This window comes from Camelus bactrianus, chromosome 27 (genome assembly GCF_048773025.1).
Source record: "Camelus bactrianus isolate YW-2024 breed Bactrian camel chromosome 27, ASM4877302v1, whole genome shotgun sequence".
NCBI lineage: Eukaryota > Metazoa > Chordata > Mammalia > Artiodactyla > Camelidae > Camelus > Camelus bactrianus.
The window spans coordinates 17,153,678-17,177,098 of NC_133565.1; the positions used below are offsets into that span (position 1 = coordinate 17,153,678).

The 23,421-nt window shown below is 47.0% G+C and overlaps 1 protein-coding gene across 2 annotated transcripts in view; it reads left to right on the plus strand.

The window, feature by feature from the left end:
- Positions 1–23,421, plus strand: part of IGF1R (insulin like growth factor 1 receptor) — a 280,712-nt gene that overhangs the window by 216,303 nt on the left and 40,988 nt on the right. For both annotated transcript variants that reach the window (XM_010962914.3, XM_074353927.1), the window contains exons 3-10: positions 2,416–2,728; positions 6,587–6,735; positions 9,046–9,190; positions 16,294–16,508; positions 18,416–18,542; positions 20,069–20,307; positions 22,591–22,758; positions 22,915–23,119. In XM_010962914.3, coding sequence (XP_010961216.3) covers positions 2,416–2,728; positions 6,587–6,735; positions 9,046–9,190; positions 16,294–16,508; positions 18,416–18,542; positions 20,069–20,307; positions 22,591–22,758; positions 22,915–23,119 — 1,561 coding nt within the window. The remainder of the gene's footprint in view (positions 1–2,415; positions 2,729–6,586; positions 6,736–9,045; positions 9,191–16,293; positions 16,509–18,415; positions 18,543–20,068; positions 20,308–22,590; positions 22,759–22,914; positions 23,120–23,421) is intronic.

The window sequence follows — 23,421 nt, forward strand, 5'->3', positions numbered from 1 at the left end:
TTATCAGCTTCTAGATGATCCCCTTGGTAGACCATCTGTGTATTTCTGTGTTTTAGGAGCTCTTACAACAACATACTTTTGTGATGTGATTAGACATAGTTACTCCTTGTAATTTTGGGGGGTATACTAGTTTTTGTAAATAGCCAGAAATCACTGAGAGGCAATTCTGATCAACAAAAATGACATAAACCAACAGGAACAGTCTTCGTCTTTGCTTATACAAGTGTCTGAAGGCGTATCTCAGTTGGGATTTGTTCAGCTGCATTTAACAAACAGCAAGTACTTAAACAAGATACAAGACGATTTCTTATTCATGTAAAGAAGTCTAAAGGTAAGCAGTCCGGGATTAGCCTCCTGGCTACACAGTCAGGAAGGACCAAGTTCCTTTTTTCTTGCTCCACCATTCTTACTGGGCCACCCCATGGTCCAAGACGGCTGCTTGAGATTCACGCAGTATGCCTGCATGCCAGCCAGCAGGGAGAGGAAGGGTGTGCCTCCCTCTGTTTCAAGGACTCTTCTGGGAAGTTCCATCCAAAAAGTCTGCTTATGTTTCCCTGGCTAGAACTTACATGACTTCTAGCTTCTCTTGTAAGCTAGAAGGCTGGGAGATGTACTATCTAGCTGGGTGACAAAATGCCCAATTAAAAGTCAAGGTTCATTACCAAGATAGTTAAGAACAAATAATGGAAGGCCACCTATTGTCTCAGCTAAAGGATGAGTTCAAAGGAGAAAGTTGCAGAATTATTTTAAGCTTGACAATATCACAAGAATTTGTCTGTTTCCTTAGTGTTGACAATATTCATTTGAATGTCCGAGTTCTGATACCTGTTATTAAATGGACCTGTTTACAGTAAAAATAGGTCCTCCTAGACACAGCTGGTGGATCTGTAAATTGGTACAAAGTTTCCAGAGGACAGTTTGACCCAGCATGGTCAACTCTGGAAATTGATTCTACTGAAGTAATTAAGAATTCTCATGAAGATTGAGTGCTTATTGTAATAATAAAATGTTGGGAATAAATGAAATGTCTAATAGCAGGAGACCGATAGTAACTTACCGTACACTATACTCTGGGGTACAATGCAGCTGTTAAATGATGGTGGAATTCACAGTATGTTATGCCAAAAAGATGCTTTCAGAATGGCTTGATCCTTTTATTTAAATAGGTTTCTCTATTTATATGTGCATGCACACATTTAGGAAATGATCTGAAAGGGTCTACATGAAGGTTTTGATAAAGTGATATTGTGAACAGGTAGACTAGATATTCTATATATATTTTTTTCTTATCTATGATCTCTGATTTTTTTAAATCTTTTTTTTTAACTACAAGGAAAAGCAATAATAGAATCTTCACTAAATAATGCATGTCAGAGGCAATTATACATATTTAAATAATTTTGTGTTGTTTTCTAACTCAAGGAAAAATGAGGAAGTGGATAATGCAAACCAGATTTCATATTTTGTTGATTCACACTTTATCTGCTAGTAAAGCTAACAGCCCCATAGAGTGTGATCATTACAGCATTGCCATGGAAATAAATGCCAGCTCATCTATTTGGGACATGAATTGTGCATCTCTGGTTTTCAGACTCTGTTTTCACTTAACTTTAGCATGGAGGGGCTCAGAGGAGATGGGTTTTGATATCCTGTGGACCTCTGGGCTCGAGATACTACCCACCCACCCACCTTCCTATATTTGAGAAGATGAGGACTTCTCAGTGATATATTAGGACGTGTGACTAAGTTAGTATCATCACTTACTGGGAGTAAGAACCTTTGATATGATACAGGCAGACACAAACTTTTCTAAAGCAATTTTGTCAACCTGAATGTCAACCTGAATATCATCTTTACTGTATTCTGGGTTAATCATTTTAAAAAATAAATGAGCCTTTGTGCATACTAAGGCTTTTCAAGATATTTCAGTAGGGAACCTATTCCAAATGCAGATTGAGCAGAGCATATAATGCCTTCTAAAGATATAATAGACTCTACTGTTCTCATAGAGCATCCACAGTATCTCACATGCCTCAGGCATCCGTCCAAGATGGGTGTTATTACCCTGTTTTACAGATGAGAAAAGAGAGGATAAAGGTCAAAGAAAGTAATGACTCATCCAAGGGCAAACAGTGAAATAGGAGAGGCTGGATGGTAAACCCTGCTTGCCTGACTCGAAATGCAGAGGATCTGCTCTCTGCCTTAATGCAATTGTGAATATGCAATACTGTCATTTCAAAGCCAGCGCCCGGCAAGTTTCCATTTGGGGGTTGCACGTGTGGTTGGTGGGTTGGTGGGCTGGTGATGGGTTGGTTGGTTTGCTCTGGGTGGAGCGATCTGGAGCTTCTGGTGGCAAAGGAATGCGCCTCCACTGCTGGCCATTGATGGGTCTCACGCGCCGCTTGTCGCCCACAGTGTGCCCGAGCGCGTGCGGGAAGCGGGCGTGCACGGAGAACCACGAGTGCTGCCACCCCGAGTGCCTGGGCAGCTGCAGCGCGCCCGACGACGACGCGGCCTGCGTGGCCTGCCGCCACTACTACTACGCCGGCGTCTGCGTGCCCAGCTGCCCGCCCAACACCTACCGCTTCGAGGGCTGGCGCTGCGTGGACCGCGACTTCTGCGCCAACATCCCCAGCGCCGAGAGCAGCGACTCCGAGGGCTTCGTGATCCACGACGGCGAGTGCATGCAGGAGTGCCCCTCGGGCTTCATCCGCAACGGCACTCAGAGGTCAGTGGGGGCCCGGCGGGAGCGCAACCCCCCCGGGGGACGCGAAGGTCGGCTGTGCCTGGGGCTCCACCTGTGGGGGGCCCTGCGGAGGTTCACAGAGGAGGGTCTACTGGAAAGAACTACTCTGACCTAAACTTGGGATGACTCTAGGAGCGATTGGCGATTTTTTTTTTTTTTAACTTTGGTTTGGTTTGGTTTGGAAGTGTACTTGCCTGACCGTTTGAAATTAAGTACCTGACTTGCTGGCTCAGGTATGGGGGATCACTGTCTCCCTATTCACTTGCCCGGCTGCCACCCCAGCAGCAGGACAGTGGAGGGACTGGAGATGAAGTTTTCCCACCCTCAGTGCTACTCAGCGCTAGCCGGGTGAAGGCTTTGGGAATACAAGAGGAAAGACCATGCAAGGCCCACCGGCAGCCTTGAGGCAGCAGCAAGCCTCAGACATCTCTTAGCACACGCTCCTGCCCTGCAGTTGAACTCACAGCCACTAAGAGCGAGCAGTAGCTTAAAGTAACCTATATTTTCCATTAACGCCTTCTATACACACACACACACACACACACACACACACACACACACACACACACACTCACACACACACCCTTCACCCTCCCTCCATTTTCCTTCCTGGACTTTGGGACTTCTCTTGGGAAGCAAAAAATTCCTTACAGCAAATGGCATCCGTCCTGTGCATGCCAACTGGACTTCTGTAAATTTGTCATTGGTTTTAAGTTTTTGAAAAAGCAATGCCAGCATTGTTACAAAATATAGGCCTATATCCCTGGAAACAAAAAGAAGACTGGAGATTTGAGGTTGCTGTTCCCCTGTGTGGAGCAGAGCAGAGGACTGTTAGGAGAGAGTAGTTCTGTTGTAATGGGCCAAACACCTCCTTTACCATTAGCACCAGAGGAACCTTCCATTTCTAGGTTCTTCAAAATAAAACTGTTCTACAAATATAAAATACCATTGGAAAAGGAAACATTAACTTTGACTATAACGTGTAACTTCCCCTCCATTTGCCGCAGTCTGTTTCTGCAAAACGCATCAAGCAAGTCTTAGTAAAGGGGAGTCTGTTTCCGGTGTAATATTTGGAGAGGTTGCTCCTTCCGTAGGCTTAACTTCAGATCAAAGGTAAAACGCACATTACTGCAAAATATTAGGTGTAGAACAACTTTTTGCCTGTCGCCATTTTTTTATAACCATTGTAATAGTAAAAATTACTTTAAAATGGTAAACGTGGCAAGGATGCCAATGAACCATAAAGTATACATAGTCCACCCAAAATAAGTCTACTACCACTTCTTACTCACATTTTATTAGCAGTCTGAGAACTTAAAGAGGCTTTGCCAGTGCCCGGGGCAGTGCCCGGAAGCCGGGTAAGGCTTAGCCACAACTCCTCCCCAGCGGAGGGGGTTGAGAGGGGGCAGCTGGTGCAGGACCTGGGGGTAAGAGCTTCCGTGTCCTGCAGGTGTGTTTCTAATGATGTCTGGAGGCACTCAGGCGTTCGCAGCTACCAGAGGACTGGGCAAAGTGGGGGCGCTGTGCACTGTGACAGTTTCTCCTCGTATAGTTCATTCTTCCAAGAACTGGACAGTTACTTTTCCCACCCGTGCTTACAGTCTGTTCAAAGCTACAGTTCTGCCTTTTCCATTTTAAAATAAAATGCCATCAAGAGCTAATGAATCCCTCTCTCAGCCTTTAAGGCCTATTTGACACTTACTTTAAAAATATTTATTTTTTTAATGCTATTTATACCCTCTCTGTACCAGAATGGATTGGAGGAAGCTTAAACTATAAACATGTAATCAGAGCACTTCCTTAGAAAAACATTTTTTAAGTGCTAGGTGATTCCTAGACATTTTAAGAAAAGCGTTTGGTTCAGAAATTGCTATTTGAATAAAATGTCAGGGGGCACTAAACATACACTTAACTTGTGACCCAGAAGTTACACTCCTGAGCATTTATCCCAGAAGAATGAAAACTTACGTTACACAAAAACATGTACACAGTTGTTCATAGCAGCTTTATGTGCAACAGCCCGAAACTGGAAACAGAGCAGATACGCCATGATAGTTAAATGGCTGAGCAAACCCTGATCCATCACAGTGTGGAATATCAACCAGCAATAAAAAGAAACTGTTAAAACACACAACAACACGGAGGGCTCTCATGGACAATATGCTGTGTGAAAAAAGCCAGCCTCGCAAGGTCACACACTGTACGATGACACGTATATAACGTTCTCAAAACAACAACCTCAAAGAGATGGCGAACGGGTCAGTGGCTGCCGTGAGTTCAAAGGCGTGGGGACAGGGTGGCTGTGCTGTGGCACAAGGGAGATCTTCGGGGGGGTGGACTAGTTCTAGTTGTGGTGATTACACAGGTGATAAGTGACACAGACTTAGACATGAACGTTGCACCCCTGTTTGTTTCCTGGTTTTGATATTACATTGTCATTCTGTAAGTTGGAACCACTGGGGGAACCGGGTGGAGGGTGCACAGAAAACCTCTCTGCACTACCTTGGCAACTTTCTGTGCATCTATAATTGTTTCAAAATAGAGAGGTTTTTTTAAAGGGTGGTGGGGCATTATATGCTATGTAGGTAAATTAGAAGCAATCAAAGACCAACAAAAAGTGCTTAAGGGAAGCTGCTACCCATTCTAGAAATGAGAATGTTGAGTGTGATGTTGCAGAAAGAACTCACCACTGCTCTGGTTGGCCCAGTTCCTCTGGAAACCTTGCCTCCTGTTCTCTCAACGTGAAATAGGAAAACAGCAGGGAACTTTACCTATAAGCTTTTAAACAAAGCCCTTCATCTTTGCCTTAGATACACAGTAAAGTTTAGTAGGAGGAGGGGCTTTCATGCAAAGAGCTATACACCGTTTAATATTTTTTCACTTCATGAAATTTGAAAGATCATTCAAGAATACTCATGTGAATAGCGTGACTCTCTCTCAGTTCACCATCCTATTACACACATACCCCAGAATGTTGTATCATTTATTTGTCTGGAAATCGACCCAGCCTTCTGATCCTTGGTCTGTGGTTCGGCAGCTGGATTAGCGTTTTGTCCACTATTCCCTAAATAAGGATGGGTAAGCCAGAAAAGCGCCAGTCCCACTCACTGGTCCCTGACTCTTGGTGGTTTGTGGCATGTTCAAGATTGCATCTGAAATAGGAGCTCATTACAAAGAAATGGAAGTTCCTTGTTTTTATTGAGTATGCAGCGAAAACAACATTTGGATCAATTTACAGGTTTCTGCCAAACATTGTCAAGAAATTATTTCAGTTGTGTTTTAGCAGGAAAATAATGGGTCTGTGCTATACCACATGCCTTTCGGAATTCCTCACTGGGTTTTGCTGGGCATCTGGCTGGGGGGGTTAGATTCCTGTTCATGGCAGAAATACTGTTCTCCCTTGACTGTCCCTGTCCCCTCTCCCAGAGACTCCTCCAGGGTGCACTGGCAGGGGCCACGACATCAGAGAACAGTTCCGTTTTTGGGGAGCCCCCAGTGCTTCCTTTTGGCAAGGCTGTTTCTCCCACGTGGGACCAGCTGGCTCACTAGCCACAGCCTATGATACACACATGCCTCAAGGATGTATCATGTGTTTTGTCTGGAAACAGGCTGCACGATTTTCCTTGGTAGGCAGTTTCTCCTTTTGGTTGCAATTTGAGTGGCTTATCCTGGGTAGGTTTGGGGATGCAATACAACGTGAACACTTCCAACAGTTGTTTTTTGTGATGTGTACTGTGAAAACACCTAGAATAGAAGCATATCTTTACAATTTTTTTTTTTTGAATGCAAGGAGACAGACTCAGCTCTCTGTGTTTTTGGTTGGTTCTTTATCTTCAACAGCATGTACTGCATCCCTTGCGAAGGCCCTTGCCCCAAAGTCTGTGAGGAAGAAAAGAAAACAAAGACCATTGATTCAGTCACTTCTGCTCAAATGCTCCAAGGATGCACCATCTTCAAGGGCAATCTGCTCATTAATATCCGACGTGGCAGTAAGTATTCCGTCTCCCCGGAAGAGATGGCTGGATCTCCTGGTTTTCTTTTGTTGAGGCTTTTCCTACTCATCCGTGACTCACAACTAAAATATGGGTCTAGAAAAACAACATGGTGCGTAAGCCTTGTGCTCAGTGCCCCTCCTTTGAGCTTCCCTCAGTGATAAAAAAGGCAGATCGAAAGGCAGTCCATTTTTCAGCCGTTGGCACAGTGTGTATTTCTACAGAGGGTCATCCCTTGTCTTTCTTAAGTCACACCTTACATAGGAAGTGCACGTCCCAGCACATGCAAACTCCAGAAGAGACCAATGGATCAGAGGTGTGACTCAGCCGTCTCCAGCTGGAGCCAAGTCCACAGAGCTTTTAAGTCCAGAGAGTTTTGGTTACTTGGATATATTGAAGACAGTGAGCAAGTGGAAGAATTTAATGATATCACTTTAAAATTGTATTAAGTCCAAATTTACTTCTGAGAGCCGAAAAGATACAGGAATATATATGTCATCGTGCATTGAACGCTTCTGGTCTCACCCTCTGTAGGATCCCTGTTGTTTGCAGTAGATGACATTCCTAGCTGCTGCCTTTGTGTGAAACACTTCCTGTTGATTTATTTGGTGAAATTTTCACTTCTGGTCTGTAATTGACAAGGGCTTCTAGTAATGGTGCCTTAAATTCACCTCCACTGGGGTCACTTGGTGAAGGTACTAATAATTTTATAAACTAGAATAAACATAGCAAGAAGACCTTCAAATTGAAAGGATTGTTTTTCTACATCCTTTTGTGAAGGAAATTTTATTTTACATTCTGAGGGGCGAAAATGACTTCTGTGCATTTGCTTTTCCTTAATACTATTTTTGTACGAGTGAGCTATATTCTTATGGTTTAGAGATGGCAGAAACAAGTTTTTTTCCTTAGTTCTTTTGAATTTTTTGGTCTCTCTTGATTTTCACCACACCTTACACCTCTCCACAACAGGGGTAACTTTGTTTCCACCCAGCTATGAATTTTCTTACCTTCATGGTATTCTGACGTTGTGTTCTTTTTGCTCTTCCTGGATTTCTTAATTTTTAAAAAGGATTTCCTTGTTCCCTAGAACATACCCTTTAAATGCCCAAACCTTCTTTTTTTCTTCCTGTATCCTCAAGATAAAAATTTAATCCGTGAATTAAATCCATGGAGAAGTATAATTTAAGAAGGAGTTGGTACATGTTTATGTGTGGTGATGAAATGTGCCTTCCAGCTTATGGCCAGTGCAAGAAATTGGTTGGACATCTCATTGGAAAGGACACTCCTCAGCCTTGATGAAAAGGCATGATTCCTGCCCTACGTTTAAAATTCAGAGTCTTTTCCTTGAAACATCAACTGCAGGCAACCTCTAGTCTTTACAACTTAAATTTCTCCTTCATCTGTCTTGGAAAACCATTAAACTGTACCTTGAACATAGGGCCTTACCCCAGAGGGCAGTAGCCTTATTCTTTGAAGTTTATCAATTGAAAGCAAAATAGAACCTTTTATTAAATAAGCCTTCACAAATCAGACACAGTAAAATTCCATTAGTGGAACTACATTCAGTACGTAAGAATCTGTGTTATCAATCTGGCATAAGTTGAACCGAAGTTTATGTTTTTCATTTGATACGGAAAAAACGATGGGCTGCAAAGTTCAAGGAAGTACACTGTTTCTACAGCATGTTGTTTTTACACATCTGTAGCCACGATCTTCCCAACTGTTTTCTACCTCTGAGAATCATAAAGGTGTACATTATAGAAAACTTAGAAGCACAGTAAGGAGTTTTTAAAGATCACCTGCCAATAACCATCATTAACATTTCGGTGTGCTTTCTTCCAGTCTTAGTAAGATGGAATCTTTAAATAAAGACCCCTGTATCTTAGGAACTAGAGATGGAGCAAAGGCAGTTCCTAACGAGACTGAGAAATTGTTGTCCTTTAGTCATGCCCTTGTGCTGTGAAGGCAGTGCTGTCTGTTGACAGAGTGTATTCTGTTCCCTAGATTTTCTGCCTTTGCTCATTGGTAGTCTGGTATTTATGATTTTACATTCTGTTAATCAGCCTGGGAGCTGCAGTACCCAGCCTTCTAGAAACTCTCCTTCCCCTGCCTTGGGGGCCTTTCCCGGGGTGAGATCTTTGAATGTTAAGTTTAGGGCAATACATTTTTGACACGGGGCGGGGGTCCAGTGAGGCCTGAGCATCTCAGTGGCACCAGCAAAGCAAGACCCGCACTGAATTGCTCTCCACACGTGCTTGTGAGAAGCCAGGTGTGTCCCCCTGTGACATGACCCCCCTCTGACCATAGACAACATCGCTTCGGAACTGGAGAACTTCATGGGGCTCATTGAGGTGGTGACGGGCTACGTGAAGATCCGTCACTCCCACGCCTTGGTGTCCTTGTCCTTCCTGAAGAACCTGCGCCAGATCCTAGGAGAGGAGCAGCTCGAGGGGTAAGTGCTCCAAACAGCACGCGCTTCCTTTCTCCTGCTGCAGAGTGAGCTCCGTGCTTCTAGAGTTCTCCGTGTCTGAGGTAAGAGCCCTCTCCTGTTGAAAAGAAGGAGTGAACGTGACAGTGATGCCAGGGCGCCCTGAGTGACAGCCGCCTCCTCAGTCTCCGCCCTCAGGACTGCGATGTGGCCCGTCTGTCAAGGGCTGCGTGTCTGACCATGGCCAGCAGAGCAGCAGACAGGGGTGCGGTGGGGGCTGCTTCTGCCAGAAGCACCAGGAATGGGTCTCAGGTGCTCACATCTCCATGAAATCATCACTTCAGGACTCTCGTCTGCCTCAGGGTCCTGTGCCCTTACACCTAAAAACACCCCATCTTTTAAAACGTGTTGGAACATCAGAGCTTTGGAGGCCTATGAACAGTTTGTTTTGTTGCAAAGAAATCGTGATTCACAAAATTGTTTCTATCGATCAGCTCATAGGATTTGCGCTACTGGTAGAGGTTCTGCCTTCTGCAGCGATGTGCTGTGCGGAAAGGGTTTTAAAGGAGCCGGAGGCGCCTCACCACAGGATGCCTGAAAGCTGGTGCTTCCTGCACGCGCAGTCTCTCTCCAGCGCTTAGCCCGCTGGTGCCTCTGCACACGTACGTCTCTTCACAGGCCCCCTTTTAAATACAGCTCTTGCCTGGCTTTAAGCTAATTCCTTGAAATCAAAGGAGACATCCATTAATGGGTTAATTCCTTCTAAAGAGAATTTGGGGAAATCATTTAGGAAAGCAAGAGGTAGGAAGGTCGTGGGAAAGGTTGTCCTTGCTGATTTATCTGCCCCAACTGGATAAAGTTACCACACAAGGGTTTCCTTACAGCCTTCCTGCTTTTCTCAGACTAACTCTTGGTCAGTCTGAAATTCTTAAAATTCCATCATCTGATACAGCTACAGAGAGAGGGCAGCTCCTCATTCCATCCTTGAAAAGCACCCTGTCCTCCCCGCTGGGAACGCAGATTCTTTAGAAAGACCTCTTTCTCCTGGTGAATCCGTGGAGGCCGCAAAGCCACACCCAGCCCCAGAGGGTCCTGGGTCACCTGCATGGCAGGCTGAGGCTCTGCCAGCTATACCTTTAAAAATTGTGAGTCACCCTGTTTCATACATGAAACTTATATTGTACATCAACTATACTTCAATAAAAATAAATTTTAAAAAAAGAATTACACAAAATGAACTTTAAAAAGAGCCAATCTTTCACTCAAACCTTAAAAAAAAAAAAAAAGAGGAAAAGATGGGAAGAGTCAGAAGGAGGAAGAGAGGAAAGGAAGGTGATAAATAAAGATCAGCAGTGCCTCAGGGAAGGGACGGGCATGCGCCCTGGGGCATGAGAAAGGGCCAGACAGCTGATTAAGACCATCAGACCAGACTGGCTTCCCAGGAGAGGTGTCTTCTGAGCGAGGCCTTGGAGGGCTTCTGGAAACACTCAGCAAGCAGAAAGTGACGAAAGGCATTTCAGGATAGGGCGGCAGCAGCAAAGGCGACAAGTTGGGGCTTCCTGGGACCTGTCTGACAAACAGTGCTGGAGAGGTAGGCGGTGGTGAATTATGTAAGCTGTTAGGCGCCCAGGTGTGGAGGTTGTAATTGAGACAGGCTGTGGGACCTGTTCAAATAGGAAGTTGAGTTACAGGAGGGTTAGTCGAACATTGCATTTCTGTGTGCTTTTGGTATAAGCCAAGATAACTTTGATCCCAGGGGTTCCCCGACTTTGTTATCCATTAGAAGCATCTAATGATGCTTTTAAGAAATCAGTGCTTCTCTAAAGATTCCCAGGTAATTTTAATGTGCAGCAAAGATTGGAAACCACTACTTTATCCCTTTTTTTCTTTTTCTCTTAAACAGATCCCTGAAGCATTTTGATTTTTTTTTTTTTTTTGCCTAAATATTTTCTTGCCACACTGTTGCCTTGAAGTACTATTTTTCTTGTACCTCTCATAGCCAACGGGAACCTAAGTAAGTGCTTCCATTTGGTTCAATGGGATGAAAGTTTTGTAGCCTTTTGTTTCGATGGAGAACAAGTTCACAGTTCAGAGATCCTTTGTATGAGTCACCCTTAGCTTTACAAACTGGAACTGAGTTCTGCCTCCGAAGATCTCCTGAGTAGCCAAGACCACAGAGTTAAGTCCAAAATGTGAAATCCAAGAATATTACCTGGAGTAGCGCTCTTAGTTTTCACTCAGAATGAGCTGCCATCTGATTTCCAGGCTGGTGATGGATACAGGCAAAATCACATCAGAACAGGCAGCAGGACTGTTGGTCTCTGAACAAAGAGACTGGATGACATAGGCAAGAATCCGGATGGCCAGGGTTTCCTTGAGCACATTACTCTGTGTAATGTCATGTGTTTCTAGAGCAATAACCTTAACCATTAAGGTTAGACATTGAGAAAATCAAGGTTCTTCTATTCTGGAAGGAAGTGGATTTTGGAATACATGTGTACAAGATTTCTATGAAATAGCTAATTTTTAAGCCCTTGAGTAAGAAAGAGGATATATGTTATGTGGAAAAATTCCCTTATCTGAATAACCTTATTTTGTGATAGCATCAGATAAATAAGGAGTTAAAATTTCAAATTCTTTGGTGCCATCAAGGATTGTTGCCGTGAAAAGAATAAGAGGAGGTGGAGGTGGTGGGTTACAAGAACTGGAGTTCTTGGATGCATTTAGGCACCTCTGCTTATGTTCCTCCCCACGCACTTGACTTTGTGCTTTATTCTACCTTCTTGCAACTCTAAGATTAGATTGCAACATGGATGTACTGTAAGACTTCTTTGGGACTTCCAAAAAATATACACTCAAACTTGTGACTCAGCAGTTCCAAGCTCTACCCTAGTCTCTACCCCAGAGAATTGAAAACATGTCCACACAAGACTTGGATGTGATTGCTCATAGCAGTATTATTCATGATATCCCCCTCAAAAAAAAAAAAATCCACTGGAAACAATCCAAATGTCCATCAAGAGACAAATGGATAAATAAAATGTGTCACGATGGATTACAGTTGAGCAATAATGTAACAACACAGGTGAACCTCAGAAACATTAGGCTAAGTGAAAAAAGAAAAAAAGCCAGACACAAAAGGCTACACATTGTTTGATTCCATTAATATGTAATTTCTAGAAAAGGCTAACCTATGGAGACAGAAAGCAGATTCGTGAGGGCTGGAGTGGGATTGGAAATTGACCATCAGGAGTAAGGAAATTTGGTGTGGTGGAAATGTTCTGAAACTGCATACTGGTGATGGTCGGACAGCTGTATACATTTACTGAAGCTCATGGAACTGTGCACTTACAGTGGGTGAATTTTTTTGGTAAATAAATTATATCTTTGTAAAGCTGTTTTCAAAACACTCAAAGAGGGAACATTTTCTTTCCAAGTATCTGTTCAGTGCCTAGTGCCGCTTAAATATAAATTCCCACCCTTGAAGAGCCCCGAAGGCTGATGCAGATATTGAATTGAGAAGAGACCGGATGTAGCATAAAGCAGCCCCTTGGAGATGGATTGGAGGCAGCACCTGTGAAAGGGCCAAGTCCTGTATCAGTTGCAGATGGCTTGGATGCTGGAGGCAGCCCCCATGTGCTGGGTTCTGATGCCCTCTAGAGACAGCCAGAAAGAGGATGCGGTGTCTTCTCTGAGAAATGAAAGGGGATGATGATTCTTTTAAATATTTGTCAGCAAGGGCTGGAAAGGAGGGGGAATGCCCCTTCCCGCCCCTGTGGGCTGGAGCCTCACCCTCAGTCCACCTGTCCCAGCCTGGGAGAAGCTGAGTAAATACTTTGCTTAGAGTTGCTGGAGAGAACGTTTAACCCTGGTCTTTGGACTCCCACGTGCAGTGCTCCGAACCCTGGACCTGGGGTGTCCTCTAAGTACCCCTCGAATCTCCAGTACTTTCTTCCCTTTGCTTCCCCTTCCTGCCTGCCCTTCATCAGACTAGGAGGGGAGGTGGTGGTGATGTCAGCTCAGAGGTAGGACAGCCCTGAGACTGGAGCCATGAATAAAACAGGTGTATAATGTGTGCTAGGTGTTCAGAATATTGATGTGGATAATATACAGATGTCCCCCAGGAGACAGCCAGCCACTCTCAACCAACTACATTGGGCTACATATTGGCAGATGGGGCCTACCCAAGTCTACAAAAGACATTTTTCTGCAACCTTGAGAAGGCCAGGAGCCAGGATACCAATATGGATAAAACCCAGGCACCACAGAGCCTGTGTAAGGAACAGAGAAATAAGCAAACGACTTAATTTTTTAAAATATGCTTTGAATGTAAAGGCAGTCAGCTTAGAAACAATTAGAAAATCACATTTACAGAGTAATTGACTTAAACAGCCATTTCCTTTAGGAAACAGTAAAATCTGAGTGTGTGTGTGTGTGTGTGTGTGTGTGTGTGTGTGTGTGTGTGTGTTGAAGATGTGAAGGCAAGTTTCTGCTTTTTACTATTTCTTAATTCTCACCTGATCCTGGAAGGAGTGTTGGGGGAGCCGGGCCTCCAGCTGGGATTGGAAGAACAAGAGCAGTATTGGCAGGCAGCTTGTGAATGGCTTGATTATTATTTTGATGAGGGTTTTATTTTTATTTTTCTGATACTTACACCGGCTCCATAACACTTGGGTTTTATTGATATTGGTATCCTGGCTCCAGGCCTTCTCAGTGTTGCTAAAAAAAAAAAGTTTATGTTTACTGTAAAAGATAATCTTGCTTTTCAAAGTGATTAATCACAGACAGAATTTCAGTGTGCCTACCATTCATTTGTCAAATTCCCAATTTATAATTCATGCCTCCTCCCTTGGGGAGAACCATGTTTTGTTCAGAAGGTATTTTCAATGTGGTTCTTTTCCCTGCTAGTGAAATTAATTGACTGAAAAATAAAAAAGCCTCATCCTAGATTGAGACAAATTTGACCCGACCCAGAGGTTTTGTCCCATTTGGCCAACTTGGGAACCTGGGAGCAGCCAGAGCCATGGGGGTTGTTGGTTCTGATGCTCCAGAGCGTCCTGAGGTGGGAACACCCCGTGGACAAGGATGGGCCTGCGTCCACCTGCGGACCCTTCCTGCTGCTGTGTGCCTGCACGCCTCCACCTCCTGTCCCGGCCCAGCGCTCCCCGCCTGCGCTCATGGCCTCGTGTTGCAGAGCCCGAGCCCAGACCCCTCTGGGCCATGTCTTACGTTCCTTTTCCAGCAGATGTATGTGTTGGGGAGTGAGCTCTCACTGAAACGAAAGGGTTGTTGACTTGCAAGCTTTTGCCGCCTGGTTTGTTGGCCATGAATGTGTCAAGAGGCCTCAAGGTGGGTTTGTGAGGAGCCTGGCTTGGTCTCAGAGGTGTTGTCTTTGGGCTCAGTGGCTCACTGAATTCCTGTGCCAGCAGGACTCCTGCCTCCACCCCCAGCACGTGTGCAGACAGGGCCCAGTGCTCGTGGAGGGGCTGGGCTTCAGGCTGATGGGCCAGATTCTACCGCAGCTCAGTGACTTGTCCTGGGCATTTGTGTCTCTGGCCCTTAAAACCAATAGGAAACTCACATGACACCTGCTCATGCCCCTTCTTGTCGGAGTGAGTAAACGGGGTGACCTGCCTGTGGCCAAGCAGCACATTAATGACACTTCTGGTCCTGGGTCCCCATCTCTGAACTGTCCCATGAATTCCCAGGGAAATGTACAGGCCGGCTTAGAAACACCGTAACTGTAACTTCTGCTTTACTCTACATGAGTGAGACTCAGGCTGAGGACTGACCGGCGGGTGGAGGTCCTGCTAGACGTTCTGGTGTGGGTGTAAGTGAACCTCACCAGGCACGGAGAGGTGCCCAAAGGACAACCAGGGGGCTTCTGTCCGGGCTGTCCTGGCCCTGGAAAGAGGTTTGGAATCTTTTTGCTCTGCTGTTTGTGTATTGGATCCCTGAGTGGGTGTTAGAAGTAGCTCAAAGTGTTGCACTGACTTCTAGACTCAGTTTTTATAGAAGGTGCTGGAGTGAGCCCCAGAAGGAAACTGAGTCTGGGGAGTCAGGGTGGGAAGAGGAGGGATCTGAGGTCCGTGGGGAGCAGACCTGTCAGCACAGAGGACTCAGATGGCGGCTGTGGCCCTGCCTGCCTGGTTTACCAAGGGACCCAGACAGAAGGGTCCTGCAACCCAGGTGTGGGTATGGGTTTCTCTCTCTGGGTGGCCAGTGGTAACAGTTGCTGACACTGGCTGTCCACCCACAGAGGGACAGGACCCATTTCTGACCTGGTGGGCTTGGGACCCCCAGCCCTGCGGTGGTGCTCAGCATCCATTAGAGCAGCGCATCTCCAAGTTTGCTCCCAGCTCCACTGCGTCAGCATCACCTGGGTACCAGTTTAAAATGCAGATCCTCAGCCCATCTAGACCTGCTAATGAGCAACCCCCCTGGGGTGGGGCCCAGCACTCTGAAAATAAGCTTTGTGCATGCTAAACTTGGATTGGACACTGAGTTGCTGTTGCCTGGATGGGTGTCCTGGGGGACTGCCCATCGGGGGCCATCTCTCCTCCCTCACCTTCCCCAGGGACTTGAAACTGATTTTGGGGGCTGGGGTGGGAGACCATGAATCTGGAGGAGAGATCCAGCCCAGGGCTGGTCCACCCTGTCCCGTCCTCTCTCCTTCCCCATCATATGCTGCTGACAGCATGGATGGAACTTACCCCCAAGGATAATGGCAGACTCTCTCCAGCAAATATGTACGCTGTTCCGGTTGAGTAGCAGAGCATATCTGTTCTCCTATGGACTGATTTCAAGTGCATTGGACCTACTCTGCTTGAGAGAAACAGCCAGAGACTTTTCTAGGGAATGATTTGAGTAGCATCCTCCAGTGTGAAAAGTATTGTTTGTTAGTAATTGAGGTCATCAAATTAATTAGTGTCTTGTCGATTTCCATATTGCCCTTGAATCCTATTGTTGCTATTGTGAACAGTAACTATCCTCTCTTAGACACTGTTAGTAGCTACATCTCTTATCAGCAGAGGCAGTGTGTCCTGGAGCCACATGGCGAAGAGGCCCAGTGCAGGGTGGCCGTTGGAAAAGGGCAAGGGTGCTGATGCTGAGTTCTGTACTTCTAGGAATTACTCCTTCTACGTCCTCGACAACCAGAACTTGCAGCAGCTGTGGGACTGGGACCACCGCAACCTGACTATCAAAGCTGGGAAAATGTACTTTGCTTTCAATCCCAAATTGTGTGTCTCCGAAATTTACCGCATGGAGGAGGTGACCGGGACTAAAGGGCGCCAGAGCAAAGGGGACATAAACACCAGGAACAACGGAGAGCGAGCCTCCTGTGAGTGGACCCTCCTCCCGCCCAGACAGCGGCTTCCGTTTGCGCCCCCCCCCCCCATTTCACATGAGCACTTTGCTCACACGTGTATATCTTCAAAGGTGGTAGCAGGGCAGATTCACGGCAGATTCCTGTTTGTAAATTTTCCGTAGTACCTATTTGTGTGTGCTAAACATTTATAAATAGGTTCTCACTCAGGATATTTTAAAAGAAGTTGCTTACAGAAAACAAGAGTTAAAGGACTTTAATGCTCAGGCACGCTTCGATTATTTTCCGAGGAAGAGCTGGTCCTCTCCAGCCTTGCAGGGAGCAAGCCCAGTGCTCCCTCTCCAGAGTGGAGCGGGTGCCTGAGGACAGAGGTGCTCAACCATGAACACAGGAGACCCTTGGCCACTGGCCCCCTGCCCCTGAACTGGCCTCCCCCTTGCTCCCACCCCAACATGAAAAAGATGGAGAGACCCTGCCTCCCTGGATTGATACTGCTTTTAAAATTTAGATCAGTATAATTATAACCTTACACTGGTTAGATGACTTCTGCTTTAAGGTTTTGCATCTGAGATAGAGCACTTTCCCACCTGGCCTTGTATATAAAACTGCTTTTTAAAATGTTGTGGTTCTGTTTGGCTGGATAGGGCTGTAAAAGTAAATTCTCTCTCCATCACCGATTTTTGATAAGGGACAGGTGTTAGAAAACACTAGACTTAATCTATGAGAGCAAGGGTGATTTGCACATGTGCACACAGGCAGGGGGAATCCATGAAGCCATCAGCCTTGGACTTGGTTGTGCTGGTGTCTGGATTTACCTGGCAGACACTCAGGCTGCTCAGGAGGTTTTTGAGGGGAGAAAGCTGGAGGGCGAGTTTAGGAACAGGCGCCTTTTCCCACGCACACCCGCCACAGCCCTGCCTCTCTCCCCGTCTGGACCACAGTAGAGGCGGTGGTAGCCAAGCGCCCTCGAAGTGTTTTGCTCCTTAGATCAGCCAGTCTGACCTGTCAGATTGTGCAAATACAGTAGCCATTTATTTTCCTTTGAGAACAAAATCACATTTCCTCTCTAAATCACCCTTAGCAGGATCTGCAGCATTTTTCTGCTCTCGATCCATCACATTCTGCCGCATAGACGTCTTAGATTTTAGCTGCCTTTAGCCCCTGCTTCACCTGCTGAGTGTGGGTTGGGAGTCGAGGAAACAAGGGGAAAGGACACTTCATAGGAGAGCTCTGGGTCTCCGTGAGGAGGCGGTTGTGGGCTCTCCCCTGGTCCTCATCGCCATTTGAATCTGGTGGGGGAACAGAGAGGGCTTGGGGCAGCGTCCCTGTCGTGATACACCAGCAAAGGCTTCCTTCCCATACAGCAGAGAAGGCTTTGCCGAGTGAGAAGAGTTTACCAGGGCTTAAGCCGTTCATGCCAGCCCTGGCCGGGGGCCTCCCAGGAGCTCCTGTGTCCTTCCAGTTCAATACCCAGTTCAACTAAGGAGAGTGCCCTCCTGTGGCACACCTGGTCTGTTACCTGCCTTTGGTGGTTTGACACGAGCAGGCAGATACACACAACCGCAGAACAGGTCAAGGTTCACTCTTCCCGGGCCCCTTCGGGGGGCCACATCTGAGGAATGAGCAGAGAGATGCGGCCGCCTTGCTCCACCCTGCAGTCCTTCTGTTTCAGGTTAGGAGTCACTCCCAGGTTCACGTCCAGTGCCCCCAGGTGTACTAAAACAAAAGACCGAGCCCGTTGGAGGCCATGTAGTCCAGCGTTCAGGTCCTTGGTAGAAATAAGAAAGCCCCTGAGATGCCCCGGAAGGGACATCACATGTACCGCCAGCTTTGGGGAAGAGGGACACAGTGTGGGGCAGGTGACTTCCCGGACCTGTTGGGGGGAAGGGCCTGTCACTCACGGATGTACCTCTGTGCCCCAGGCGAAAGCGATGTCCTGCACTTCACCTCCACCACCACCTGGAAGAACCGCATCATCGTCACCTGGCACCGGTACCGGCCCCCTGACTACAGGGACCTCATCAGCTTCACCGTCTACTACAAGGAGGCGTGAGTTTCTGCGCTTGGTGACAGCATTCTCTTGGCAGGGCTTCACCTTCGCCCTCTCCTGGCTGTCACGTGACACCCCTCACCACTGTGACAGCTACCAACGACAAACTGTTAGCATGAGGCGTTTCAGTGTTCAGTGGATAATTGGAGGCACTTGAATAAAATGAATCCAAAGGGGAGAACTTGTTTTGTTGGAGAGGAAGGTCAGTCCAAACGTTGATCCCACACTGGGATGGAGGGTGTGGTGGAAATATCATTGCAGCCTTGGTGCCTGCTCACCTGCAGTCCAGGGACTCCCAGCAGGACGCTCGGCCCCCCTTGAGGGGACCCCCAGGCAGGTCCGTCGTGTATTCCGGTCACTCTCTCCGTGGCCCCTCCCAAGGTGCAGCCAGCCCTCTTTCTAGGTCACGAGTCCTCCAAATAAGGGACAAAGACTGGAAAGAGACTGGCCTTCATGTCTTAACCCTTTCAGAACTTCTCCCAGAATCTACTGGGGGATTTCCTTGTGCCTTTAGAGGACACTTGCCTGCGTGGGCAGCCAGGACATCCCTCCAGATGGTGGCTCGTCTTGTTTCCCCTCTTCCTACCTGTGCCTCCTGTGTCCTGGGGGTCCCCCGGGCCTCTCAGTCACCTTCCTCACCCAGGTCCCCTGCCGGGGTGCCTGGCTTCCCCGGAGCTGGAACCAGAGCCACCAGTGGCAGCATCTGGTACCCCTTCCCCTGCTGGACCCGGGACCCTGGGAGGGTCATAGCTGTGAGGATACAGGATTATCAGGTGTTTAGTGTCCCCACACATGGGAATCACTCATAGTCTTCCATCACGACAACGGAGAGGGGTGTGTTAGTGTCCGTTTCAGAAGCCAGTGGCTGTCCGGCCCTTTCCTCTGAGAGATGTGGAATTCCCAAGCCAGCTACGCCTCTGTGCAAAATAATCCCTCCCCTTTGATGGTCCTCCAGCGCTTTGGCAGTGTCGGCTGGTAATTTCGCCAGGGAGTTGATGCTAGTGTCTGAGATAATCTGGAAACTAAATATTTGAACGTTATAAGATACTTAAGCAATCAGAATTGTTTGTGAGCAAATTAGATTTCGGAAGCTGTATTTGAGAAGCTGTTTTTCTGCAGCAAAATCATCTTCCTCCAAAAGTATTCTTTATCAATAGCTGCTGTTTGCATTAAATGACTGTGCTTGTTTTTTCTTAATGGTGAAAAAAATGCCACAGCCAGAATCGCAGGCGGAAAGTAGCATTTGCATGTATACTTAATAAGGAGCAGCTTTTTTACTCCCGGTAAATATGGAACTTAGTTTTCCTGAGGCAGAGTGTGTGATTCCATAGTGCCTACATAATCGTGGTGAAACCTGGAGTCCAGTGGCTTCCTTTTGTTTTTCTATTAAAATCTAATTGATACTAGTTTTATCTAGCATTCCTGTTAGGGAGAGTGTGGTGTGGGAGGCCCCTGGGGGAGGCTTCTGAGAGCTTTGATGCCAGCTCCCTAAAACACTCTCTGAGCTTCATCCATTGTGTTTCAGACCCTTTAAAAACGTCACGGAGTATGACGGGCAGGATGCCTGTGGCTCCAACAGCTGGAACATGGTGGATGTGGACCTCCCTCCCAACAAGGACATCGAGCCTGGCATCTTACTGCAGGGGCTGAAGCCCTGGACGCAGTATGCTGTCTACGTCAAGGCCGTGACCCTCACCATGGTGGAGAACGACCACATCCGTGGGGCCAAAAGCGAGATCTTGTACATTCGCACCAACGCTTCAGGTATCCAGGCACCGTGCCCACCGCTCCGCACTAGCTCCGCTCACTGTCCCTGCTTGTTACAGGACGTAGGCAGAGGTGTGGCAGTGAGCTGGGCCTGTTACCTCCGTCCTGGGCCAGTCTGTCTTTTATGTGTCTATCTCATCAATGTGTGATACTGTATCATGTTTTTTCCCACCCCCAGTACCCTGGCATCTTCCAGGCCATCTTCTGGACTTCACACCGTCTTCCGTCATTATTCTGACTGTCCTGGACCAATGAGGCCAGGTCCTCCAGGCTGCTGGGCTGGTGTCATTGACCCAGAGTCAGTCCCCTGTGGCTGTATTTGTTGTTTATTTTGACAGTTGGGCCTCTGGGAACTGAAACCACGCTGGGTGGTGTTCCAGTTACCTCCGGCGGCTTGTTGGTTTCTCGTCTTCATTCTGTAGCAGCTAGGGTTCCGAGAAGGTAGACCGAAGTTGAAGAACATCAGTGAACCATGTTGCGGACATTTGAAGTATTCACAGATGACAGTGTGCCTCCTTTTCCCCTGATCTTCAATTTTTTTTTAAAACCATCTCATTTCTCAGCTCCAGACTCTGGAATTAATGAAAGCAAACCTTTGTGTATATTTTCCAAGTATATAAAAACCAGTTTAGAGGGAGGGAAACACGTATCATTTTAAAAGGCACTGATAAACGTTCTTTGATGATAGCCATTGTTATAGTGTGTAGGCTGTTTTAAAACACCCGTTAAGCTAGCACAAACTGAGTTTAAATGGCAAAGAGGGTGAGGAAAAAATGTTGGTGGGGAAAACCCCTGTTTCTGTCTCCCCTCCCCTGTTTCATCTCGATGATCCTCTAAGTGGCTACAGTCACATCCCTGACTGTGCAGTGCTTTTATCAGTAAACATGACCCAGGCTTCTGATCCCAGGCCTGGGAAGACGCAGCAGAGGCTCAAAGGCAACAGAATAAGTTTTTCATCCTAAAATTCGGAAGTAATTCATTGTAGCTGGTTTAGGAAAAAATTAAAATCTTTCTGTGTTCTTAAGAAACAGGTTTCCTTTCCCCAAAGGTGGAAAACAAAGCCCTGTACAGATTGAGTCAGTTCGCTCCATTTTGGTCCCTGTCCTTACAAGTGGTGGGGACAGAGAAGGGCTGGTCCATCACCTCAGCCTTTGGAGGACCCCTGCTATTGAAACACCTAGGGGTGAGCTGTGTGTTTCTGAAATACTTATTCTAGGAAGCACTCAAGTGGCGAAATATTCAGTAAGTTATGTTTACCGAGAAAAAGTCAGCGTGTCATAACTTCTTCCTAAAGGGTCCTTCCTTAACAGGTGCTCAGAACCTTGTGTATAATAGTATGTATGTTAAGGTTTCACATTTTAGAAGTGGCTTACATGACCACATTGCTTAAGTGACATACAGCAAAGGTGTCGGTTGCACTTCGGAAAATCTACCGAAATCGGTGCTTTTTTGTGAAGCCAACGAGAGTAAGATTTCAGTGGTCTCAGGATGTGTCTGTTCTTTATGCACCATCAGGTCTGGGTCTGGGTTTGGGTTTGGGTTTGAGCGGCAACAGGAAGTGAAGCTTGACCAGATTATTATGCTTTGTGGGTAAATCAGTATTCTTTTGCTGGTGACAGAGTCCATCACTTGAAATCAGGGCATTATGTGCGTTCGAGATGTTTTTAAACTGCTTCTCATAGTCAGAACTAGAGCGTCCCATTGCATTGTGACTATAGGACTGGTAGGTTTCCAGGCCCTTCGCATTACCCTTTCCTCCAAGACCCCCCCACACACACACGTGCACACGTGCATGAACATACACACTCTTTAGCACCCTTTTGCTTTCCCCGTGCGTTTTGGCTTTTTTGCCATTTTTATCAGAGATTCAAACAGAATCTCAGATGAAATACAAGTCAGTTTAGTTTTACCTTTTGTTAAAACTGCTAGAGTTAAACGTTTTGGAGGATGGCAGTTGTAATACATGAGGAAAAGCCAGTGTTTGAATTAACTGTACTGTCTAAGCCTTCCATTGCAACCCTGGCTGAGCCCCAACCACCTTTTTCCATTTGCAGCCCAGTGATGTTCGTTATCACAGAGTTTACCTGAGAACAGATATTGTCAAGGGAGATTAATACGACCTCAAAACAAAGTTCAGTGTTCATTTTGTGTCTCGGGGTTCACCGCAATTGTCCCATCTGGGTCAAACTTTTGGCTTCTCACGGGTTTGCATCACATTTCTGACAGCTGGGATCTTGGGTTCTTCCCCATTTCTGAAACGTCCTGTGTTCCCCTTTCCAGTTCCTTCCATTCCCCTGGATGTTCTCTCAGCATCAAACTCCTCTTCTCAGCTGATTGTGAAGTGGAACCCGCCCTCTCTGCCCAACGGCAACCTGAGTTACTACATCGTGCGGTGGCAGCGCCAGCCTCAGGACAGCTACCTTTACCGGCACAACTACTGCTCCAAAGGTGAGGGTAAGCTCCCAGCCCCGACACCGCATGTCCCCGTCCCTGGGAGCAGTGCCAGCCCTCTGTGGGGACCCAGCAGCGGTGGTGATTACCGGTGCAGACAGTCCCTCCTTTTCCCCACCAGCCTGTGTAACCTGGCTCTCCTTTTCCGAGCAGACAAAATCCCCATCAGGAAGTATGCTGATGGCACCATCGACGTCGAGGAGGTGACGGAGAATCCCAAGACCGAAGTGTGTGGTGGCGAGAAAGGGCCGTGCTGCGCTTGCCCCAAAACCGAGGCCGAGAAGCAGGCCGAGAAGGAGGAGGCCGAGTACCGCAAGGTCTTCGAGAATTTTCTGCACAACGCCATCTTCGTGCCCAGGTGCCGTGTCCTCTGAGGATGACTCCCAGCAGGGTCTGGTGCTTTCTCTCCACCCTGGTGGTTTGTAGGTCAGCAGCCTCATGGCGAGACCCAGTGGCCATGGAGGAGGAACAAAGTAGAGGCTGTGGGCTTGGCTGGGTGGGATTTCTGCACAAAGGACGGCGCTCAGAGCCTGAAGCCTGTCCTGGGATGGGGTGGAAAGAGGCTGGCTGTGTGACAGGTGACAGGTGCAGTTGCCCCCAGCCCCGTGCAGAGAGCAGAAACCACCGGGCCACACTCACAGAAACCAGAGCATGGAGGAG